This window comes from Corella eumyota, chromosome 3 (assembly GCF_963082875.1).
Source record: "Corella eumyota chromosome 3, kaCorEumy4.1, whole genome shotgun sequence".
NCBI classification, from domain to species: Eukaryota; Metazoa; Chordata; class Ascidiacea; order Phlebobranchia; family Corellidae; genus Corella; species Corella eumyota.
Window position 1 is genome coordinate 5,032,094 of NC_137492.1, and position 24,349 is coordinate 5,056,442.

Here is a 24,349-nt window from a genome sequence, read left to right on the forward strand (position 1 = left end):
CACACCTTACCGCCACGTACAAGTTAACGTGTTCCAAAAAGTTCAACCGGGGTCAAAACCACAGTTCTCTCGTTTTGCAGACTTGACTTCGTGGCGCGTTTTTCGTTTTATTTTTTCTCGTTTTTTAAAACCAAGTAAAATTAATTTTATAGTTATGTTTGTTATTATAATAAGATGTCTGTTATCATATTGCAATTATTGTTTTTTTGTGTGTAGAATAAAGTTATAAAAAGTTAAAAAATGGCTGGTAAAAAAGGTGCAAATACAAATCAACCTTCTAAAAAGAAGACGGAGGCGAAAAATAATGAAAGCGAATCAAAAACTAATGAAATTGTTAAAGTTAATGGAAATCCTAGGGCAAATGTAAATATTAAACATTTTTTATTGATTTGTAAGCTGCGTTGATTGGTCTCGGGCTTGGCAGTCTTGGGTTTGAATCTCACTGATACCATCTGACTATTGACCATTTTTAAATACTCCTTAAACTGTAAAATAGGTGGCAAAAATATTTAAAATAATTTTGATGAAATTTTAAATTTTGAATAAATTAAATAAAATATTGTTGTGTAACTTTTTTGTATATTTTTTCGTTAGAGTGGAGGATCACAATCCAATTCATTGATTTGGTTCTTTATATTTGTTATAACTATTGGAATTGGAGTGGGTGCTTTTTATATTTTAGAAGAGGTAAGCCGTTTTTAAATAAAATATTGTTCAAAATAAAATAAAAAATTTAAATATTGAAATAAAAATTGAATATATGTATATAAAGAAAATTTAAATTACTTTTTTTAGGTGAAGCACACTAACAGTGGTCTGGCTAATCAAATTATCAGTCTTAAAGCTGAACTTGAAACCTTAAATAGCTTTAAAGATAAAGCTCAGGACCTTGAAACTCAATTAAATGCACTTAACTCATTTAAAGATGAATTTCAAGCTGTAAAAGATGAAGTAAGTGAAATAAAAAATACCTATTTTTATTTTTTAAATGTAATGTAAATATTTTGGTAGTAAATATTGGCTTTTTATAGATAAAATTGGGCATTTAACTACTAGAAGTTGTGAAGCAAATTTTTGGATAAAATTTGTTTTAATTAAATTACATTATTCGCAGATTAAAATTTTTTATTTTAATTTCAACTTTTAGTATTTGTATATTTTTTTTATTAATTTTGCATTGGTTTTATTTGCTTGGTTTGCTATAAAATTGCTTTTTTTCATTTACATTAATTGTCGTGATTTTTTTAAGCAATTATCTAATTTAAAATCTGCCGAACTTACATCAAATGAAAACAAATTAAATCTCGAAAAAATGTCTAAAATAATCTATGAATTAAAACAACAACTAAATAGCAATCAAGAGGAACTAAAATTGGCAGAAGCAAATGTAATTACTTTAATTGAAATATATAATTTAATTAATGGTCTCTTAAAATATATGTTTTAATTAAAAGGTTTTAAAATTAGGGTAATAAGGTAATGTGTTATTATTTGCTTGGTTAAAAATTATTTTAAGTTGGTCTTATTAGTATATATTTATACAATTAATAAATTTTTTTATATTGAAACAAACTTTAAGACGAAAGCGTCGGTTGAAAAATTGGAAAATTTTGTACGTGATTCATTAAAAGTTGTTGAAACTAATATTGAAGGTTTTTCGGGTGACATAAATCGTGTCAACTTGCAAACAAAATCGCAACAAACTGAGGTTTAAAATTTGTTTGTTTTTTACTTTTTGCTGTGACATTTAAAGTTCGCACTTTTTGTGTCATGTTGGCTTTACTACTTTTAGCTTTTTAATCTCTTTGTTGTTTGCTAGTTTTATTTTAATATTGCGATTTTTATTAATCTATATTGTATTATCAATATTCACTTTTTAAGTTAATATTTAGGGGTTATTTTGCTTCGGGGCCTATAGCTGTATTGGTAATTGATTTTAAAGATTTAATTAGGATAATTTTTTTTAAAGAAAATTACAAGAAAAAAAAATATTATTATTTTAATTTAAGGGCGAATTATGTGTTTTTTAAACCTTTTTTTTGCCAATATCAAGCAGCTTAATTTTTATTGGTATAACTAATAGTATGTTGTTTTCACACTGCTTTTATTTAGCATGGCTTTAAATTTTTTAATTTGCACGTTCACTTTTATTTAAAAAAAACATTATTTTTGTTTTCCCAGTTTTGAGTTTCCAACTATAGTTTATTAAGCTTTAACTTTTTTACACATAAGCTTTCACAGTGCTTTATATTGCAAGTGATTAATATCCTTTATTTCCTCATCACATACTTTTAAATATTTGAACTTTGGCAGTGCTATAAATTGCATCATTTTGCTATGCATAGCATATTTAAATCTTTTGTGTTAATTTATCAGCACTGTGCATTTTAAGCATGTATTATCAGATGTTTGCTGTATGTGTTAAAAAAACAACTACTTTTATGTTAAAATATATTTAATTGTGTTTGAAAATTTTTTTCAACATGTTTTTTTATATTTATTGATAAGGTTTCTAATCTAAAAGAAGAGTTAAAATCTGTTGCAAATTTAATTTCCAAAAATGAAGACAAGGTTGAACAAAATAAAAAAACAACTGATGACCAATATATTTTCTTGCAAGAAACTGTGATTGGTCAATTTCAAGAAAGCACAAATAATAAGGTAATACAAATGTAGTAAAATGCATTTTTTTTTAAATATTTTGTAAATTTCAAATTTTAGTCAAAAATTTTTACTGTACTGTATAACAACGTTTTATAGTTTGGTAAATTGTATGCAATTGTTTTATTTCAGTTTTCTACCTTAGAAAAAACAACGGTTGATGCTGTCTCTGGATTATCTCAACAACTAGAGGTACGGTACATAAAATTTAACATATTTTGTTAAAAGTTTTTTTTTTATGACTAAGAACAATTTTTTTAGAGTGCAACTCTATCTTTGGACGCCTTTAGAAACAAACAAGAAGTTGATGCAGCATCTGTTAATGAAAAATTAGGTAGATGTGATACTTTACGTGAGGTTGCAGTAACAGCTTTACATGTAGGTTTTAATTATTTTTTTAGATTTGCTTGTTAAAAATTCATCTGTTTTGTTAAATTGTCTAATTTATTTAAACACTTATTTTTACTAGCAATATATATGTGTTAGCCTTGATGTGTTTGTTATATGGCTATGTATGTGCCAAGCCCTGTGGTTAAGTGGGGTGGTTAAAAAACCTGGTTTTACAACATGAAGTCATAGGAAGGTTCAATCCTTACTACTTACATGTTGTAATACACTTGAGTAGGATGTTAGAACTGGTACTTCGATTTGGTAGATTATTTTTTGTTATGCTATATAAATATTATTTCAAAACTGGTTAAGGCAACTTAAGACTGGGTCAGAGTATCAAACATAACCTTGTTTTTTATTAGTGGTATTTTGTGGAATTTTGATTACTTTGCAGCTGTTAACATAAAATGTTTAATTTTAGAAAGAGAGTGATGCCCTACAGTCTAGACAAGCGAAGTTGGAAAATGATTTGGCAAAATTGGATGTTGGTAGTTTTGCGACAGAGGCTTATGTGCTAGATGCTGTTGAACAAAAAACAACAACAGTTAACAACAATATTAAACAAAATAGTGATGGAATTTTAAATTTGAAAGATGCAGTAGATAAGGTTTATATAAAAATAATTGACTTAAAAATAATTTGACTACTTAAGAGCATTTCTTTTTAATTTTGAATGATTAATTTTTTTTTAGTCTTCAAGTAGAGTGGAAACACAAATTTCAACTTTGACGAGTCATGTTAAGTCAGCTAAAAAGGATGTTGCCTCTGTTAAGGATGACATCATCGCTGCTATAGCTACAATCGAAGAAATTAAAACAACTGGTAATTTTTAAAATAGCTTATTTAAAACATATATTAAATATCAATAACCATGTTTAACTATTTAGGTAAATCTAAAGAAAATGAATCTGATTTGAAAGCTAAAACCCCTGTGTAGTAAATTCACACTTAATTTAAATATTATTGAGGTTTGGTGTTTACACAATGCATTTACTATAGTAGTCTAAGCAGTAGAAATCTTTAATTTGAACTAAAAATTTTTTTTTCCTTTTTTTTTATTAATAATTGTAGCCATAATTATGTTTTAAAATATAATTTTTTTTTTGCTTCTTGGTTGTCCGAAAACCAAAAAGTATACGGTATGTATCTTGAACTATTTTAAATAGCAGTTTTTTAATGTTGCTAATGAAATTATTATTTTTTTATAACACAAAAATTTTTTTGTTTTCGAATAGTACATTTATGAAATTATGTTGCAAATTTTCAATCGCTAAATTAATTTTAAACTGCGGATGCAAATAAACAATTTATTCCAAGTTTGGGCTTATATTTTAGAGAAGGAGGAGGGTTGTAAATTTTGTTTTAAGTTGGTATTGTGGAAAAGTTAAAAATAGTTATTGTGTAATTTAAGTGACAGTTCAAAACTTTTTATAGATAACGTTTAATAAAATAACTTTTTTTATTTTATAAGATACCATCAAAGCTCAATTGTTCTCATATATTGTGACGTTGTATTTTAAATCTAAAATCAAGTTTTTTTGAATTGATCTGTTACGTCATACCTCACGTGTTCTACAGCTAGTCTACACTGCAATTAGATTTAAAATCATCAATATTACAAAATATACCTGCTTAACTTTATATTTTTCTTAAAAAACATAAATCAGTTGTAACTTGGAAATATTTTAAACGATACTCCAGCAAATTAAATACCCATTTCTTTCTAACTACAGTTGAAGAAATGGCACAGGACATGGTTATCAAAGATTTATTTTATAAATATAGGAAACGAAAAAAAACAACAGTGTGCACAAAAAAGGTAAAAACTATGCGAAAGGTCTGTTTACACTTTCAAAAGATTCAGTCAAAACTTCGTCAATATCAGGGATTCTTTTTTTAGCAACTCGACTTACATCGGGCATTGAGTCACATTTTTGAGTTGCAAACTTAGGCACTCGACTTAAGTCTTTCATCGATGTTGACCTTTGTACATCTGACGTCATTGAGGTTGGCTGTAGCCCATTGGCTAGTAAGTTGGCTGAAATTAAACTCAAGGCTGAAACCGATAAGAAACCCTTACCGGTTTCGTCACTGCCATCCTTGAGCTTTTCAGTCGTATTTTTTAGCCTGGTATTAACCGGGTCCCACCCAAATTCTTCAGCTAACTTTGCTGATTCGGTCACCGAGCTTCGAAACGAGTCCCGATACCCGGGCGTGACCGATTCAAAAACGTCGTCTGCGTCCTCGTCTTCGATTTGCGTAATGACGTCATCCATGTAGTCTATAGCGGCGTATCCGCAGCCCTTTTTCTTTGGTACTGGCGAAGGCTCTGAATTGAACGCACTGTTATCGTTTGATTCGGAATCGATTTGACTTGAATTTATCCTGGATGTATTTTCCTCCGGTATGATTGTTGTTAAAACTAAAAGAAGAAACAATATTATAACTTAAACTTTTTTTTAATTAACTACAACATTTATAAACCAGAAAACAATTAAGAAACATCAACTATAGTAAATAAACATTTCTGAAAGGAATAAAATGTTTTCTTACTTTCGTAGTCGTCTTCTTCTCTGATAACGCTAAGATGAGAGCCCGGAGCTTGATTGGATCGCCCCCATTGTTTACCAGATGGTATTCTTCTGATGACAACAGGCCTACCACCCATACTTTGTAACACGTCATACGAGTCTTCGTTCCGGCGGACTATGTGTGGGTGCTGGCTGTCAGAGTCTTCGTTCATAGGCTGTAATAAAAGGTACATATCTTAGTATCAAAATTACTATATCTTTATTTCCTGTGATTGCTATACCTTAATTAATGCCGCGTTAAATATAGAAAACTGCGGTTTTTAGCTAATTGTTTTATTATTAAACGTAACAGAGTGTTTACCACATCTGTTTTAGGTAAAATTAAATTAAAGGCTCATACACAATGATGTTAATTATATTTTAAGTTAACAATGTACTCACCTCGTTTGAGTTCTGGTTTTGTCGTTTGGGCCGCGGTTTTTGTTTCATTGTTTTTACCAATCTATGCAAAAAACAATACTATTTGGTATATACTAAATAAAGCAAATAAACATACATGCCAAATTTAAAAATTAAGTCATACAATTATATAGCAGATCTTGTAACAAGGCCAATACCTAACCTTAAATTTAACTTAATCACCATTTCACAACCAAATATAAATACCTAGTGCCAGCAAATCCGAATAGACCAACCATCACCACACCAGCCACTGTAAATACAACCACCTTGGTCGACGAAGTGAAAGCATTGTTTCCAAGTGTTTCGGTGTTTTCGTCGCCATCGCCTCCAATAGGACCTAATGCTGATCGACCGCTGATATTCTTGTGAACATAACAACTCGCGGGCAGATCCAACTATTTATAAATAATTTATTGAAATCATGAAACAAAAAGGTGACCAACTAGAAGAATTTGTTTTTTTATATTTAAGCAGTTTATTTTTTTACTTAGCAATCCAACTGTCATTTATTTATTGAATGTTAAATGATGACTAAGAAAAAAAAACATTTTAAAGAGCTACTTACCCTTTTTACATATAAATTAATATTTTGTTTTTTTTTAAAAATAGTAAATTAAATTAAACACAATAAGGTTTTACATACCTCGGTACTGCAATTTCTTGTTCTTCTTCTAAAACTCGAAATTCTTGACGTACTTGTCCAGGAACCCCAATCTCCACATATCTGTTCAATAAAATAGATTTGTTAACATTTATCTTGAATTTATAATAATTAGGGCGGTTTATTTAGACGTAGCTTAAAGAGTATTGTTAATCTACAATGTATCGCTTGCAAAAAAAAACACAAAACAAAACAAGTACTATCTTTAGAACTTAAGAAATATAAAATGTACAGTATAAAGTTGTTTATACAACAGGCTTTAAATACTAACGAGGATCTCAAATGAAGGATACCACTCAAAATGACTATTAATATTACTAATTATACAATTCTTATCTTCCTTGTCTTATAAATATTTTTAAAATTTAATAAATAACTTGATAATTTATCGTATTTTAAAGGTGTTATTACCTTGCATACCTCTTTAAAGTTTTTTATGTGTATTTATTTTACATACACTTTACTTACATTTTTTATAATAATTTTTAAGTAATCGTGCTTTGAAAATAAAACGTGATAGCTTGTTATGAAAGATCTTACAAAGTCTCGAATTTTAATTTATGTAGTCTATATTGGCTCAAGAGTCAAAACACTTATAAAATGCTAAAAATTTGCCTCGTTTATGTTGCATGGTACAGATCTAGTCGAACTTTCATCAGAGCAGTAAGAATTGGGTACGATCTCATTTTTCTTGTTCTTTTTGCAGCATCTTCGCGTTTGTTCTAACAAACCGTTTGTGGGGCATGACGTATATCTGACGTCACCCCCATTTGCGCAACTAATGTTTAAAATAGGCGACCATTGTGTCCAAACAAAAAGTGCGTCATCAGTTGATGTTGCATTGCTTGATGTCGCGGTTCCATTGTTCTGTCGTTTTATACGTAATAATAATGCTACGCGACTATAGGCACGTTGTCCACTAAAAATATTATAAAAAATTTAAAAAAATTAGTAAATGTTTTCTTTAATTGTGTTTAATAGAAGGAGGGTAAAAAAAGATGGTAGCTTACCTTAAATTAATATTTTCGTTTTCAAACGTAGGACTCACGTTGTAAAATATTAATAAAGTTAATAAAGTTGTTATTTTCATTTTTTATACTTATGCAATCTTTCGAAAATAAGAAAAAGGGAAAAATTAAAAACAAAAAACTTTACGCAAATTAATTACTTAATAACTTAAACAGGAAATACACAAACTTTTTGTTTTGATATTAGCTCATTTTTAATGAGTAAAACTGTTTTTCCGGAAATCAAATTTTCTACCGGAAATAGAAAGGTGACGTTTGGACTTTCGGACTTCTTGCTTGTTATAAAACGTGCGATTAATATTTTTTTTTATAATGCCAAAGGTAATCGACGTTGTTAAGTTAATATATAGGTAAATTAAGGCCATAAAAATTAAATTATTGTTGGTAAGAATAAAGTAAGGCTTAAAAAAGTATAAATTAATCCTAACCTCTTATACTTTTATAAAATTTATAATATGCATTTTTTTTATAAATTTTGCTTACACTCGCCCTTATATCTTTCAATTTTGTTTTGGTCGTTTAATAGGTCGATCTATTATAAAATTGCTAACGTTGTACAATATTAAACTTTGTATCTGCTTAAGCGTTAATTTTTATATGTTTCTAATAAATGTTGCTAAGTGCATGCTGTCAAAAAACAAGACATTTTATTTTATTTTTTTATTACTATGAATGAAAGCCGACTTTGCTAATCACCTATAGTCTATCTTTATCTATTTTTTTTCGCAGCTTAACAGTAATTCTATGCAATAATAAATAACTCTACATATATGTAAAATAGCAACTCGACTGAAGATTAGGCTTCTGTTTTAGGTTTACTCGTTACTTTATAGTAGTAACAACAACATTAGGCACAGAGCTCGAGAACTGACAATATTACCATCTATTACGTATTTTCCTGCCTAATATCCGCTTGTGCAGCGCATACCAGCACACCCATGTGTAATAAAAACAATCAGAGCTGTGATGTTCTGAATAAGAACTCTTTTTTTTGTCATTAGGTAATCATACGACCTTACGCCATGGCGGTGAGTAACAAAATGTCGTAATGTTAAAAAATGGGGCCGCGTGCTTTTAGGCATATTTAAATCATATGACCTAATAACACAACATTTTACTTAGCTCACTAAATTTTTAATAAATGTTGTAAAAATATTTATAAAGTCTTGTGTATGAAAACAATTTGGAAAATGTTGGGGGAACTTATAAAACACACCGATTCTAAACACTTACAACATAACCTTGTAATATGATATCTGATTTGCAATTTCCTGAGTTCTAAACTTAACACATGTTGCCTAAAAACTACAATTGTTAGTAGTTCTTAAAAATTGATTTGTAAAAATAAGTAACAAAATTTTATTTTATATTAATTTTCAAAACAATTTTCCTGTTAAAAAAAATTTTACATTTTTTTATGACCAGCATAAATATTTTTTCGACAATAAAAAATAGTTCGACAACAAAATACTTTTTAGTTTTTAAAAATAATTAATTAAATTAATTAAAATTTGATTAAAAAGGTTACACATTTCATAGATAATAAACGTAGTAAGAGTTAAATACAAAAAAGGAACATTAGCCTACATATTTTTATATTTTTTAGTATGTAGTAACTTCCGTTGCTATTGTTTAGTCTTTACAAGTTGGATTAATTTAAAAATTAGTTTTTAAACATTAAATTTAACACTTTACATAATAACGCTACGAAATGCTGCCAATGCGTCGCGTCACTGTTTGTTTAAAACATAGCAATAAAGGTTTATTATAAACTAAAAATAAATTATTTATTGCAATAAAAAATAATAAAATAATGCTAATGGTTACTTTAAAACCATTTTTTATTTGGTAATAATTTATTTTTTAAATTATTTATTTATTTCTATGTTATTGATTCCACGAGTTGCAACCCAAACGAGTCATAACCTCTATTCAATTGTCATAAGTTAATTTTTCTGCATTCGTAGAAAGTTGTTTTAGTTAATTAAAACTCATTTTTTAATATATCAACTAACAAAGCAGCTAAAAAGTTGTCAAAATTTACTACTTGCATATCTTCTACAGGTTTATGTATTAAGTTATAGAATACCGCAGTAAATTTCGTTTAATCTTAAACTTAAAAATTTAAACGTTATTAAAAAGTCGATGACGTCACATTAATTTTAGTTTTTGTAAGCAGTTTTTCTCGTATGGGGTAATGTATTTGGTAATAACTGACTAAAAACTAACTGTTAAACTGCTCGTTTATGATAAGTACAATTCTTGGTTTCAATATAATTAATTGTCTAAGCTAACTTTTTGGTTTTGCTTGATAATGTAAACTACTTAAAATTGGTGTAAAATAATCTTTTTAATAAATATTTGAAATTTATAACCAATTAAGATGTTAAATTTGGCATAATTACTGCAGAAATTTTTTTTATATAAAAGGCTAAGTTTTGTCAGCCGATAGTAACTTTGTTTATGAACTCTGTTAATTATTTTTAATTTATTTTTTAGAAATTAGTTTGGGTTTTGACTATAATTTAGGTCATTTTTGGTTTTGAAAACTCGAAAATGGCTCTCAAGAAAGTGAAAGGAAGTATAGATAGAATATTTGACAAAAATTTACAAGATTTGGTTCGTGGAATAAGAAATCATAAAGAAAACGAAGTAAGACAATAAAAAATAAAACAACATTTTTAAAAAAATTTAAACTCTTATTTGTAATATAAATATATATAATACTATTAATTAAATTGTATTGAATGTTATTGGTAATATGTTTTTTTTTGTTTTTTACAGATTTCTAAATACATTTTTTTTAATAACAAAATTGTTTTTTTGTAAAAAATTGCTTCTTAATTTATTATCAATTCTTTTTTGTATTTAAATTGTATATAAATTATATTTACAATTTTTTACTTCTTTTTTTTCTTTTTTTAATCAAATTTTTTTATTTTAGGGTCAATTTGTGTCTCAGTGTATTGATGAGATAAAAGTTGAACTAAAACAGGAAAATGTTGCAGCTAAAGCTAATGCCGTCAACAAATTAATTTATGTAAGATTTTACTTGATTCTGTTGTTTTAATATTTATAGTTTATATATAATTTTTTAAGTTTTAAGATTTTTTCATATGGTATACATATTAAACCGGCAGCGTGGTGTAGTGGTAAGAACACTTGCTACACTACACATGAGGTTGTAAGTTCAATCCTCAGTGGTCTCATGCTGTAGCGCCTTTGAGTAAGGTGCTATAGACGGTATGAACTTCTGCTGAGTCAGTACGTAATCAGCAGCATACTTACCGGGCAATTCTGACTCAGTACGTAATCAGCAGCATACTTACCGGGCAAATCATATCCCAAACTGCCACAAGCAACTCGAGACTGGGTTAAAGTAACTGATGTTACTCTATGTTTAATTGATGTTACAATATGTTTTGGTTTTATAATGTTCGATCAGTAATAGACTAATGGCGTTAAATTTTAAATTTTTCGGTATTAAATTAAATTTCATATTTTTTTAATTTTAGCTTCAAATGCTTGGATATGATATAAGCTGGGCAGCTTTCAATATTATTGAGGTCATGAGTTCTCCTAAATTTACATTTAAGGTAAGTATTTTTGTGCGTAAAAAATGGGTAAAAAGTTTTAAAGGATTAAAATTAAACTTAATTTTTAATTTCCTTTTCATTGTTTTAGCTTGCTGTATAATCTGATTATCTCTGTAAAATCAAGTTTTTGTCTTTTTGTATTTTAAAGTATATATACTTGTTCAAAAAAATCAAATTAATTTTAATGTTTTAGAATTTAATTTATTAGTTTATCCTATTTGTTTTATACATATTAACTTAATACTGAGCTGAAAAAAAATATACACTGTGACCCGGAATATTTATAATAGTTATCTTTCATTAAGGTTAAACATTTAATTTTTATTGTTTTTTACAGAGGATTGGATACTTAGCAGCATCACAATGTTTTCACTCAGAGACTGATGTGCTTATGCTAACGACTAACATGATAAGAAAAGATTTGACTTCACAGAATGGTTATGATGCAGGAATTGCCTTAAACGGGTTGTCTTGTTTTATAACTCCTGATTTGGCGAGAGATCTGGCTAATGATATTCTAGCATTGGTACATTGTATTACTTTTATTTGATTAGATAAAGTCAAGGTTTTGTCATAAGAGTTAAAAAAATAAAATTAACGTTTATATTTTTCAAAAATTTAAAATTTATAATTTTCTTTTTTTAGATGTCTTCAATAAGGCCTTATACACGCAAGCGAGCTGTTTTAATTTCATACAAAATATTTCTTTGTTATCCGGAAGCCCTGAGGCCAGCGTTTCCGAGATTGAAAGAGAAGTTGGAAGATCCAGATTCAGGTTTAAATATTTTTATTAAAATATAATATTTTTATTAAAATATTTAAAAATTTTGTAAAATAAAATCGTTTAAAAAGAGTTAAATTTTTTTTTAAGTATTTAAAATCCAAATTTGTTTTTTATATTAAAAAATTTACATTTTTTGTTTATCAAAAAAAAAAAAAAATTAAAAACAAAAATTAAACTTGCATTTTTGGATGTAAATAAAGGCTAAAATCTGTAAACTAGCTTGTAGCTTTTCTTTAAATATTGCTAAATGATAAAAATTGATTTATTGATTTTTTTCTTTTAATCTTTTTAGTTCAAACCAATAAAATTCTTTAAGTCTGTTTTTATTAGCTAAATACTTTCACACAATTAAGAGTTAACTTCTTAACTGTATATATATGTACAAAAAAATATATATATATATATTACATTTTTATCAAAATCCTTATTTTTTTACATTTCCAATGGTTAAAATATTGCAAAACTTTGTTAAGTGAGCTATGTTGAAATTTTTTATGGATAAATTGTTTGAAAAACTTCAACTCAGGATTGCAAAATGTTACTTAATGTTGTTTTTTCGGATTTTATTGCTATTGCTTTAAAAGATTTATAAATTATTCATTTTAACACAAAATAGGGGAATTTAGCTTATGTAAAACTTGAATACAAAAAACAAGCATTTAAAAATGTGGTACATTAAAAAAAAAACGATCTTTAATTTAAAAAATGTTAAATAACTTGCTAAAAAAAAACTTTAAAAAAAATCTAAAGCTTGATATTTTTCGATTTTTTGAAAGAAACGTTAAAATTATTTTTTAGGTGTTCAGTCAGCAGCAGTAAACGTGATCTGCGAACTTGCGAGAAAAAATCCAAAAAATTATTTGTCACTCGCGCCAGTGTTTTTTAAACTCATGACAACTTCAACAAATAACTGGGTCCTCATTAAAATTATTAAACTGGTGAGTTTATGCTTTTTTTAAACAACTAAAACATTTTCTATTATGCCTTTTTACCCTAACTCTCTTTTAAAAAATACCTTTAAATTTCCACCAAAAAAAATTTTAAATTTTAAATGGGAAAAAATAATTTTAAGTTATTGCTTGGTTATATATTGTTTTAATAATCAACTTTTATTGGTTATAGTTTGGAGCCTTAACACCATTGGAACCAAGACTTGGAAAAAAATTAATTGAACCTCTAACCAATCTAATACACAAGTAAGTTAGCTTAACCCACTACATGAGGTCCCCGGTTCAATTTCAACTGCTTCCATGTTATAGCACTTTAAAGTATTGCGCTTTAAACAGTAAAAACTTCTGCCAAACAAAAAAAACAGATACCATGTTTATCATGCAAAACAACTTTTTTTAAACTGCTAAAGACGACTTAAAACTGAGTAAGGGTAACATGCAACTCTATGCTTGGGTTGGGATATGTTGCAATATCTAACTTGAGTAGTTTTGAAATTTGAAATTATTTTTTATTACTAAACAGACATTAAAGAGAAAAATTTATGGTTATAATATTATTTAAGTAATGTTTTTTTTTTTTTTAGTACTTCTGCAATGTCATTGTTATACGAGTGTATTAATACTGTGGTCCAAGGTAATTTCAAGAATATAAAGTAGATTAACAGTTGTAAACCAAATAAATGGTGTGTATTTGTAAGTGCACACCTAACAAAAGATTATGCCTATTTTCCAACTAAAAGAATTAATACATATTTTTAAAATGTGATCGCTAGCTTTTTAAAAATTATCAGACGTTCAATACTAATTTATTTCTTTAAACTAAACTTTAAAAATATTTCCAATGCTTTCAATGAAGTTTTAATTTCATTTGATTCAGGAATGCAAGATCATAGTAGCTCCATTCAGGTTAGTTTTGTTCGTGTTTTTTATCATTTTTATACTTTTGTATGTGTGTGCGTGTTTTTGTATTAACAAAAAAATGCTTGTTTTTTATCGATTTTATGTGTGTGTGTTTTTGTATTAACACTCATATGTTTTTGCTTGTTTTTTCTTAAAAAAACTATTGTATATGTATTTGTGTTTTATACTAACAAGAATAAATTTGTTTGCGTTTTATCCATTTAATATATTTGTATGCTTGTTTTGTATTACAAGAACAATTGTTTTTATAATTTGGTTGTATTTTTTATATAATTTGGTGGTAGTGGTAATGAATTTGTAATATTATATTAACTTTTAAATTTTTAACATATTTTTATTAAACTGATTGCATATTTTTTTTTACTTATTTGAATATAAATTTAAAGTTTAAAAAATTTTAAGTTTTTTTTGTATTTGTTACACTAGGGTCATGGAACTATTATGAAGGTTTTAAAGCATGACATTTGCTTAACTAAACAATTATTTTTACAATTTGCATGTGGTGATATTTATTAATTTAAATACATACATTTTTTTAAATGTTTTTTTTTTTGTAATTTTTTCATAACAAAAATACAATATACAATTTAAACGATAAAGAAAAAAAATTAAGTTATTTAAAAATAATTGATGTAAGGCGTTCTATTTCTGCATACTCAACAAAATTCTATAACTGTAATTTTTTTTTTTTTGTTTAAAATTTGAATTTTTTTGTTTTAAATAAAAAAAAAATTGTTTTCAGCTTTGTGTACAAAAGTTAAGAGTTTTAATCGAAGATTCCGATCAAAATTGTAAGATTTTATAATATTGTACAATCAGTATAAATGTTAAATTTTGGACTAAATTTTTTTGGAAGACATTCTTAAAACAACTACAGTCAAAATAGTTGCAATATCACAAAAATTAAAAAAAAAATTTTTTTGCAAAACTTGTTACAAAAATTTTTAATTCAATTTTTTAATATTTTTAGTGAAATATCTTGGCCTTCTTGCCATGTCTCGTATCCTTAAAACTCACCCAAAAGCTGTACAAGCACACAAGGATTTAATATTACAATGCCTAGATGATAAGGATGAATCTATAAGACTTCGAGCGCTGGATCTCTTATTTGGAATGGTAATTTTTTGATGTCTTTTATAAAAATAAAATTTTAAATATTTTTGTTAACATTTTTGTCCTATTTTTGGTAAAAGTAATTAAAACTGTGAATTTTTAATCATTCTTAAAAATGTAAATTTACATTTTTTTATTTCAAATTTTTTTAATTTTTAGTTATTTTGGACAAAAAATTTGAAAATGTAATTTATTTATTTATTATTATTTTTTTTTTTAATTTTTAGGTGTCACGGAAAAATTTGATGGAAATAGTTAAAAAATTAATGATTCATGTTGAAAAAGCTGATGGAAGTCAATATAGAGACGAATTAATTCTTAAAATTATTGAGATCTGCTCACAAAATAACTTTCAATACATCACCAACTTCGAGTGGTAAGTTAAACTTACAAAATAAATATTCTGCAACGCCATTTTTACTTTTAAAAAATTTAATCAGAAGAAGATCTTTTCAAGCACTTTATAAAATTTGATTATTTATTATAAATAAAAAAACTTAGTTATTATATATTGGTTAAATAAGTTTAAATAAGGCCCATAGGCTGGCTTTAAAGTTTTATAGACAATGTTTTGAATATCTTGGGAGCTTTAGAAAAAAAAAACTTCTGTCTAGTGTGGACAGGCAAATAACTGTTGCAACTATATTGCTACAGGCAATTTAATGGAACCAGCCAAATGATTAAAAGGACCATTGTTAAATATTTTAAAAATGTTGTGTATAAATAAAAACAATTAAATAAAAAATCCATATTTTTTAGGTATATCAGTGTATTGGTTGAACTGACAAGAATGGATGGCAAAAGTCGACATGGGTCCCTAATATCGAATCAGATATTAGATGTTGCTATCAGAGTTAAAACTATTCAAGAATTTGCAGCTAATCAAATGGTGAGTTTTTTAAGTGTTTGAATAGATTTTGAATGTTAAAAATAATGCTTAAAAAAGAAAAAAATTGCATACTCAGTTTTTTGAATTGTAAATTATTATTTGTGAGTCATTCATTTATAAATATACAAAGATTAAATAAAAGATAGAGTGGTAATAATAAAATAATAATCTTAACTATACGTTTACACAAGTGAATTTTTGCAGGGTGCCATGTTGGAAAATGCTCATGCCATAACAGCCCAGCTTAAAAGAAATGGAATGCAAGAAGTGCTCTACGCTGCAGCTTATATTTGTGGAGAATTCTCAAAGTAAAACAAAAATATTTTTAGTTTTATATCTAAGTGCCATTTATCTTTTTTAGTGGCCTTATAATTTAACTATATTATTTTCAATAAAAATTTGAATTTTTTCATTATTTTTCTTTAAATGTTTTTTGTTTATTTTTTTTAGATATTTGGATCATCCAGATGTTTTAATCCAAGCCATGTTGCGACCTCGAGTGTTGAGTCTTCCTGGCCACATCCAAGCGTGTTATTTACAGAACGTCATGAAGTTGTATTCATCCGCTCTTGGTCAAGCGCACGAGAACGAGGATAAAGAGAAAAGCGCCAACTTGACGAAGAGTTTGCTGGAGAAGTTGCCACTTTTGGTGCAGAGTTCAAATTTAGAAGTTCAAGAAAGGGTAAGAAGAAACTAATAAAATTTAATTTAATCATTTGTTCAAGGTTTGTTTTTTTATTTAACGAAATAAAATCGAATAAACAAATATTTTAAATTATTGGATAATTTTATTTGATTTTAGTAAAAAAAAGAATAGCCTATTAATCTGAACATAGTTGCTATCTTTAAATTCAGCAGTTAAGTTTTATTTGGTCTCTAAAATGATTATATTTTGCTTTTAAAGAATTTTTATGTTTTTAACAATATTAAAATATAGTTTTTGTATGAAGCAGCATTCAAATAGAATTTTTCTATATTTGTATTTTTTCCATCATTACAATTATATTTTATGTTAACTAAATTCAAGAAAAAAAAAACTTAAATTAACATTCTTTTTTAGGCATCTTGTCTTTTGTCCATGCTTAAATACATTGAGAAACTACAGAACAAAGATTCATTTAAAGCTGAAGAATTTACTTGTTTATTTAAAGGAGAATTAAACCCAGTTGCCCCTAAAGCCCAAAGAAAAGTTCCTATTCCTGAAGGGTAAGTTTTTATAAAAAATTGCGTATTTTTACTATAAATTAATCAACAATGTTTGTTTAAGGCAATGTTTTATGGTTATTATATTGCTTATGCTGTATTCCTTGGAATTCGATAATTTTTTTTAACACTGTATCACCTATACATGGCAAAAGAGAATTTTAATTTATAAATTTTATTTTTAGTATAATCAACTCTTAAATTCTCATGAAAATTGTTAAAAATAGTGTTTTTGTACTTTTTTTAAAAATATTGAACAAGTTTACAAAAAATAAAATATTTTTGTTACATTTTTTTTATTATATTTTATTACATAGTATTGGCACCACAAATAAATGGGATTATATAAATACATATTACATTATTTTAATATTTTTTTCTATTTTTTTTTAAAGTTTGGATCTTGATTCATGGATCAACGACCCTCCATCGTCCTCTAGTGACGAGGAACCACAGAATCTCGGTCAAACAACTTACGAGTATGAAGATTATTCTCCGAGTAAACCTGAAGTTACTTTATCCCCGGAGGAAATTGCCAGGGTAAAATTTTTTCAATTTATTTTCAAATTTTATTATTGGGTAAAACACTATCTTATATTGAAAAAAAATTGTTTTTTTTTTAATTCTTTTCGTTATTTTTTTCTAATTTAAATTTTTGGTAAATACAGAGAAGAGAAGAAAGAGCCAAGGAACAAGCTAATAACCCCAACTATTTAATGAGCAAGGTAAACTTATTTTAAAAACATAAAATATATTAAATCATTTAAGAAGGTTGACTTCACGTCTTACACAAGCTAACATTTCTTACTACAACTCAATTTTCAGTAGGCTTAGTAGGTTTTAGATATTTTTAGGCAAATTGCCAGATAATTTTTCTGCTTATTGGCTTTGGGCTCTGAAGCAGTGGGAATCAAACTATCAACCTCATGATGTGAACCCAAGTGTTGTAATCACTACACAGTGATTTACAGTGTTTAATAATAATTTTTTTGTTATATATTTATAGACTATTTCAAAAGTAAAGGTAAAAAAGCATGGTGCATCCATCTTTGATTAACTCTTAATTTTTACAGACTTACAAACTTTTAATTTTTGATATACCTAACTATATATAACACTCTATAATTTTGTTTAATTTTTCAGTTTTCATCGTAAATGCATATTTATTTAAAATTAGTTTTAAGCGAAAGGTTTAGAAATTGCTAAAGTTCTTTTTTTTTTAATTAATTATTTTTTTGTTTATTATTTATAATTATTTTTTTCTAAACAAAATGTATTTAAATTAACTTTAATTAATAATACCAAAGTATAGCATTCAATCAAAAATAGCATTCAATTTACACAATAAACCTAAAATGTTTTTTTTTTAATTTTACAAGTTGATATTTACAATATGGTTGCAAATCACAACTATATAATATGTATGTAATAATTTTTCAAAGCACCACAAACACCAATTTTTTTATTTAAAAAAGCCTTTAAATTGGAGATTACGTCCGTGTATTTTTCATTATATCATCTGCTATGCTCCATTAAGTATGAATAATTTTTTTAGAAGGGATACCAGGACCCAGATGCGGATAATGATTTGAATGGAGTAGCTGAGATAGACATAAGTGTTCCACTTCATGTTCCTGGTATGTCAAGTAGTGAGCGATACCTAAGACAGGTAAGCCTGTTAAAACTTATAATAATATATTGTAAGCTTTATTTTTAACTAATTAATTTTGTTTTTAAATTGCTTTAATAATAAAACTAATATTTACCTGCACACCACAAATAAAAGTTTTTTTATATTCAACATTTGGGCCACAAAACTTAGTTAAATAGTGAATTGGTTTTATGAAAAAAAGTTCATTGTGGGAACAGAAGTTGGGTGTATGGGTTATGGCATCGGGTTATAAGCCAAAAGGTGACGGATTTGAGCCACCCTTGACACCATTTCTAGATAGCAAAAGGCATTGTGCAAGATTAGTTTTCCAAAATATTGAATTTCTGCAACATTTTATAAACACAATACCATTGCATAAATGATACTTTTTTAAATTATTTTACTAAATTTTTAATTTAATCTCGTAGGAGCAAGATCGCAGAAGGAGAAAGCAGGCTGAAAAGCAAGTGAAGAAAAGGAAGAAGAAGAGAAAGACCAAGGACATCAGTGAGGATGAGGAGGAGGTTGTGCAACACCATGTTGTGGATGTTGTCAGTGAAGAGATGCCAGAGGTATAGAAAGTTTTTGGAAATTTTTTTTTTTGAATTTATGAACAAAAAAGTGAAAAATTTTTTTGTTTTTTGTTATTTTTAAAATAAATTAAAAATTTATATGTTTTTTAAATGATTTGCTTAAATAGGGAGCAGTAAAAACTGATTCAGAAGATGAAGGTGGAAAAGTTGATCCCTACAAAGCTCTCGATATTGACCTAGACTCGTGAGTATCCTTAAAATTCGATTTATTAATAAAAAATTCAACAACTTTTGAAACTTCCGCCCACAGCTAATTTCTTTGTTTATCTGTTTAGACCTCTGGCTGCCTCAGAAGCTTTACCAAAACCAAGACATCGGGAAAATAAAACTTTACTTAAACAGAATGTGGAGGAAAAACCAGCAGAAGTTAAGAAAGAAAAAAAGAAATCAAAAAAGAACAAAAAACAGAAGGTTTAAATACTTCATCTTTATAATAATATATAACATTTGTACTTCCACCTTGAGAATGTTTTTTTTTTTTTTTAATTTTAATTTTTATAAAATATCAAATTTGCTTTTTTTAAATTGCGTTACAAGATTTTTTTAAATTTTTCGGTATTTTTATTTTTAGAAAAAATCTCACAAGAACAAAAGCAAAGGTGAGAGCTTATTGGTCGAAGAGGAACCAATCGAAACACCTGAAATTGAAGAACAACCAACAGTAAATGGATATACAGAAAATGTTGATGTTGCTGAAAAAGAAGTTGATCCAGTGAGTTGAATAAATTTTATGTCATTTTGTGTATTTTAAATTAAAATTTAAACTGGTTGCAAAGGACTAAACTGATAGCAAAGGACAACAGTTAGAAAATAACTTTTTTTTGTAATAGCATTGATTATTTCTTTATATAAAAAGGGTTTTTTATAATAATTTTTACTATTGAACACAGTTGAAGTTTCTACCATATTAAACTGTATCTAAAACTCATATTATTACTATTTTTACTTTTTCCATTTTTACAACTATTACTGCTGATAACACCACTTTTCTACTATTACTGCTTTTTCCCTATTTAATTAACTTAGATCATTTTTAATCCAATATTTCTAATAAAATATGTTCCTATTAATTTTTTATAGAGTGATGATATTAATTTTTGGTTGTCCACTGGTGATACTCAACCTGATAATCATACAAACTCTAAACAAAAAGCATTGGAAAATAATATTGAGGATAAAACGTAAGTGTGGTCTTATTTGTTTTAAAAGAATAAAAATGTAACAAATTTAATAGCGTTTGTAAAAAAAAAATTTTTTTTTATTTTACGCTGTTTAAAATTTTTGCTTTTTTTGAAATGTTTTTTTAGGATTGAAACTGGAGTTAAAGCTAAAAAAGAGAAGAAACATAAACGAAAGAAAGAAGGCAAAAAACACAAGAAAGGAAAGGAAAATAAACAAGAAAATGAACCAGAAGTTGTGGAAGAAGATATTCAAGTATTTCTGATATTTTAACTTTAACTTTTTTATGTTTTAAATAGTTTCTTCTTTTTTAGTTATTAAAAACTGTTTTTGCATTTCAAATTTATAAACTTGTTTATAATTTTTTTAAAGTAAAAAACAAAAAAAATATTTTAAAATTTAAAACCTAAATTTTACTTTATTTTTTTTAGATTAAGAATAAATATCCAAGATACAAACCACTTTGCGAGAACAAAGATATTAAAATTGAGTTTAACACTCAAGTTTGTGGTGGAGATAATAAAAAATTTGCTATTTCTTTACTAATTTCAAATTTGTGTGAAGACAAAAAAATTCATGGGATTGAATTTGATATTTTGGATACTTTAAACACAAGGTTTGTTTTTGATTTTAATAAATTAAGTATTTAATGTTATAAGATATGTAATTTTTGATACCTATATCTTAAAAAAAATTGAAAGCATTTATTTGTCAATATCTACAAAGTATTTAAATTTGATGAAGTTAGTATTTTTAAAATAATTTTTTTGTTATTTGATTTTATTAAATATTTTTGCTGTAACTTAATATAAAAAATTTTTTGTTTGTGTTAAAGTTTTTGTGTAATGATAACGATATTTTAAAAAATGTTTAAATTTTAAGATTTTAAAAAAGTTAATTTTTATAAATTGTTTAACAAATACTTTTTCGAAATTTTTCACAAATTTTTTTTGTTAAATTTTTTAGATTAGTTCGTACCGGGTCGCAACCAATCTCAATTCAATTTTCGTTACCACCCTTGTCTCGGAATGAGTGTTTAGTCGAGGCTACATCACAGAGTGTGACCATGCCACAAAAATTACGTGGCAGTTTGAATTACAGTTGTGACAATAGTGTGGAGAAGTTAGATTTTAGACTACATGTCCCGTGTTCAACATATTTAGTTCAAACCCCTTGCTCAAGGTAAGGCTTTTTATGTAAGGCATAAAAAATACATTTGGACAATACTGTGTTGGTATTACATTGTAAGGTTCTAGGTTTGATTCCCACTGCTAACATGTCGAATTGTTTTAAGTAGGGCACTTTTGATGCTTTTGCTTAGCATAAAAAAACATGTCAGAAGTTTAATATTTAGGCTTTAGTGTCAAATTACTGGTAGGCTGTTATTTTAACTTTTATTTAAATAAAAAAATTAAAATTTATAAAAAATTTATAAAAAATTTTTATTTTTTTAGTCACAAGTTTACAGAACTACTTTCAAATGGCAGTGTTTCCGATAAATCTTCCATCAGGGTCACAACAAATCTTGAAATGGAGGAACTTTTGCAAAAACTTTGTTTCATTCTTAACTTTTCAGGTGTGCTTTTTTAAATAATTTATTTGAAATTAATTAATAAAATAATCTTAATATTTTTTGATATGTTAATTTTTATTTTTTCTATTCTAATTTTTTTTAGTCGTTGAAAGAATTGACGAGAGCGCTTCACTCTTTGTCACATCCATGCAAAGTCACAACATCTGTTTACTTATCAAATATATGTCGGTGAGTCACACTTTCGTTACAAGTTTTGTTTTGAAATTTTTTTTTTATAAATTTGCTATTGATTGGTAATTATCAAGTTTTTAATCTTTTTTCTGTTTTTCTCTTGTGCAGTCAAGTGTGGTTAATGTTGATGGAAAAAGTGACAACCTTTCTCTTCTCTCAAATGTCTTAGACGAGGTTAGAGCTAACATTCTTTCAACACAGTAAGAAATTTTGGGAAAAATTTTTTAAAAAGCGATCAAAAAAATTTTTTTTTTTTGAAAAAAAATATTGTTATCGGAAAGTTTAAATTTATTTTAAGGTTAAAAATTTAAGTTTTTTGTGCTTAGTAAAACTATTTATTATATTTGCAACTGTCCAATTCTAATAGCTAGTAGGCAATTGTTTATTTTTTTATTTTAACTAACGTATATAACAAATTAATTAATTACAATAAAACATATTAATTTAAAACAACATATTACTGAAAACTATAAAAGTAATCTAAGGCTGTAATAAAAATTTCCATTTTTTTAAATTAATTTGCCAAAAAATATATTAATACATATGCCATTGTATATCAAGTAGATTAAAAATAATATTTTTTTTGGTGCAATTTAAATTATGTGTAACAATTAACTAGCTAGATGTTTTTTTAAATATGTGTTTTTCTCGCGTATAGTGTAACACACTTATTTAAAGTTTAGTATATATCGTTTTTTTTTCTTGTACATATTTTAAGTAGTTTCGGTTTAGCCTGTATTTACATGTGATATAAAATTTTTATTTTTCTTTTGTGACGTCATAATAGGTTTAGGTTATAAATAGATGCGCGGAAAATTTATTCTCGAAAACGGAATACCTGAAATATTAACTCAAGCTTGGTGCCAAATTTCATAAAAAGTGACGTCAATTTCAATTAATGACGTCACGAGAAATTTAAAAAAAGTTCACAAAAATTATTTTGTTGTTTGTTTTTGTCATGTCAACTTTTTTTCATAAAAACAGTCATTTTTTTAAATTTAAAAAGATAGAAATGTCGTAAATGTACTTGTATTTATGTTTGGTGGGTTATATTATTGCTCTATGGTAGTAAACTTCGCCGCATATATCGATGTGTATTTATAGTTTGCAATACACGTTTACACTTGTAGTTTAATGTGAAATTATTTTTGGGGAAAAATTTAAAATTTAGTGTAATTTTAGGTGTCTAAGAATTTTTTTTTCCTAATTTAACATTTACATGTTAATTTTAAAGTCATAGGGTTATCTATAATTTGATATAGGCAACTTAGGATTGGGTTCAGGCTAAAAGAATAATTTTTCATTTGAAAAAATAAAAACAATTATGTTACAATTTACAGGATTTAAAAATTCCAATTCATGCTTTAAACAAAAAAGTTATAAATATATCTATTAGGTATGTATTAAAATTTAATAAATGCCATTAACATTATTATTTAAAATAAATATTTTGGTCTAATTTAAATTTAACTTTTTTTGTTTGTATACATTATAAACAGCTCTGTCAAAATGATTTTACTGGTATTTAAAAACGGGTCCGCCTTATTTTGACTTTTTGAAACTAAAATTTAATAACAGGGTAAAAAATATAACATCAATTACACCGCTTAAATACGTTTTCCGGCGTACATTTTTCGGAAAAACTAATTGCATCATAATCTGAAATATACGCCCGGCAAGCTATAATTAAACTCGTAATGCCTTAAGCCTGTTACGTCAAATTTGAAAGATGCTAAATTGGCTATAGGCGAAAAATGTTCTGATATAGATATTAGCATATATGGGTAAACTGTTGGCCTTCAAATTAAACGTGTTTTTATTTTGAGTTATCAGTTGTAAAAATAGTGAAAAAGGACAAGTATTTAAGGATCAAATTGTATTAAATTTGGTTAAAATGTGTTAAATATCACTTAAATTAGCAAAATTCGGGTAATAATGGGTATGTAGTATTTTTAAATATTATATTATCTTT

At 26.4% G+C, this 24,349-nt stretch overlaps 3 protein-coding genes across 6 annotated transcripts; 2 read left to right on the forward strand and 1 right to left on the reverse strand.

The window, feature by feature from the left end:
• The first annotated feature begins 184 nt into the window (after window positions 1–184).
• Window positions 185–4,368, forward strand: LOC145744994 (uncharacterized). Of its 2 annotated transcripts, XM_082562978.1 has the most exons (11): window positions 186–363; window positions 595–687; window positions 796–951; window positions 1,250–1,387; window positions 1,580–1,708; window positions 2,509–2,661; window positions 2,794–2,853; window positions 2,923–3,039; window positions 3,473–3,658; window positions 3,744–3,873; window positions 3,939–4,368. In XM_082562978.1, the coding sequence occupies exons 1-11, from the start codon at window positions 241–243 to the stop codon at window positions 3,986–3,988; spliced, it is 1,335 nt and encodes a 444-aa protein (XP_082419104.1). In that variant the 5' UTR covers window positions 186–240; the 3' UTR covers window positions 3,989–4,368. The 2 variants fall into 2 exon arrangements, with proteins under 2 accessions (XP_082419105.1, XP_082419104.1); XM_082562979.1 differs by lacking the exons at window positions 1,250–1,387; window positions 1,580–1,708 and having other exon boundaries at window positions 185–363.
• Window positions 4,369–4,803: 435 nt separating this feature from the next.
• On the reverse strand, window positions 4,804–7,815 carry LOC145745600 (uncharacterized). Its single transcript, XM_082563719.1, has 7 exons — window positions 7,716–7,815; window positions 7,321–7,624; window positions 6,688–6,768; window positions 6,249–6,439; window positions 6,024–6,084; window positions 5,605–5,797; window positions 4,804–5,473 (listed from the first exon to the last, which is right to left on the reverse strand). Exons 1-7 carry the CDS (start codon window positions 7,793–7,795, stop codon window positions 4,878–4,880), a joined length of 1,506 nt encoding a protein of 501 aa, XP_082419845.1. The 5' UTR covers window positions 7,796–7,815; the 3' UTR covers window positions 4,804–4,877.
• A 2,422-nt stretch (window positions 7,816–10,237) lies between these two features.
• LOC145745823 (AP-3 complex subunit delta-1-like) lies at window positions 10,238–23,500 on the forward strand. 3 transcript variants are annotated; one of them, XM_082563988.1, is made up of 32 exons: window positions 10,238–10,385; window positions 10,678–10,773; window positions 11,249–11,329; window positions 11,667–11,855; window positions 11,975–12,104; window positions 12,912–13,051; window positions 13,236–13,309; window positions 13,648–13,697; window positions 13,941–13,969; window positions 14,411–14,431; window positions 14,727–14,775; window positions 14,955–15,100; window positions 15,325–15,473; window positions 15,857–15,986; window positions 16,191–16,294; window positions 16,437–16,668; window positions 17,047–17,192; window positions 17,585–17,729; window positions 17,858–17,914; window positions 18,196–18,213; window positions 18,745–18,858; window positions 19,269–19,412; window positions 19,541–19,617; window positions 19,709–19,844; window positions 20,005–20,145; window positions 20,514–20,614; window positions 20,741–20,867; window positions 21,044–21,228; window positions 21,579–21,794; window positions 22,067–22,188; window positions 22,289–22,374; window positions 22,486–23,500. In XM_082563988.1, exons 1-32 carry the CDS (start codon window positions 10,290–10,292, stop codon window positions 22,579–22,581), a joined length of 3,627 nt encoding a protein of 1,208 aa, XP_082420114.1. In that variant the 5' UTR covers window positions 10,238–10,289; the 3' UTR covers window positions 22,582–23,500. The 3 variants fall into 3 exon arrangements, with proteins under 3 accessions (XP_082420114.1, XP_082420115.1, XP_082420116.1); XM_082563989.1 differs by lacking the exon at window positions 18,196–18,213; XM_082563990.1 differs by lacking the exon at window positions 14,411–14,431.
• Window positions 23,501–24,349: the final 849 nt, after the last annotated feature.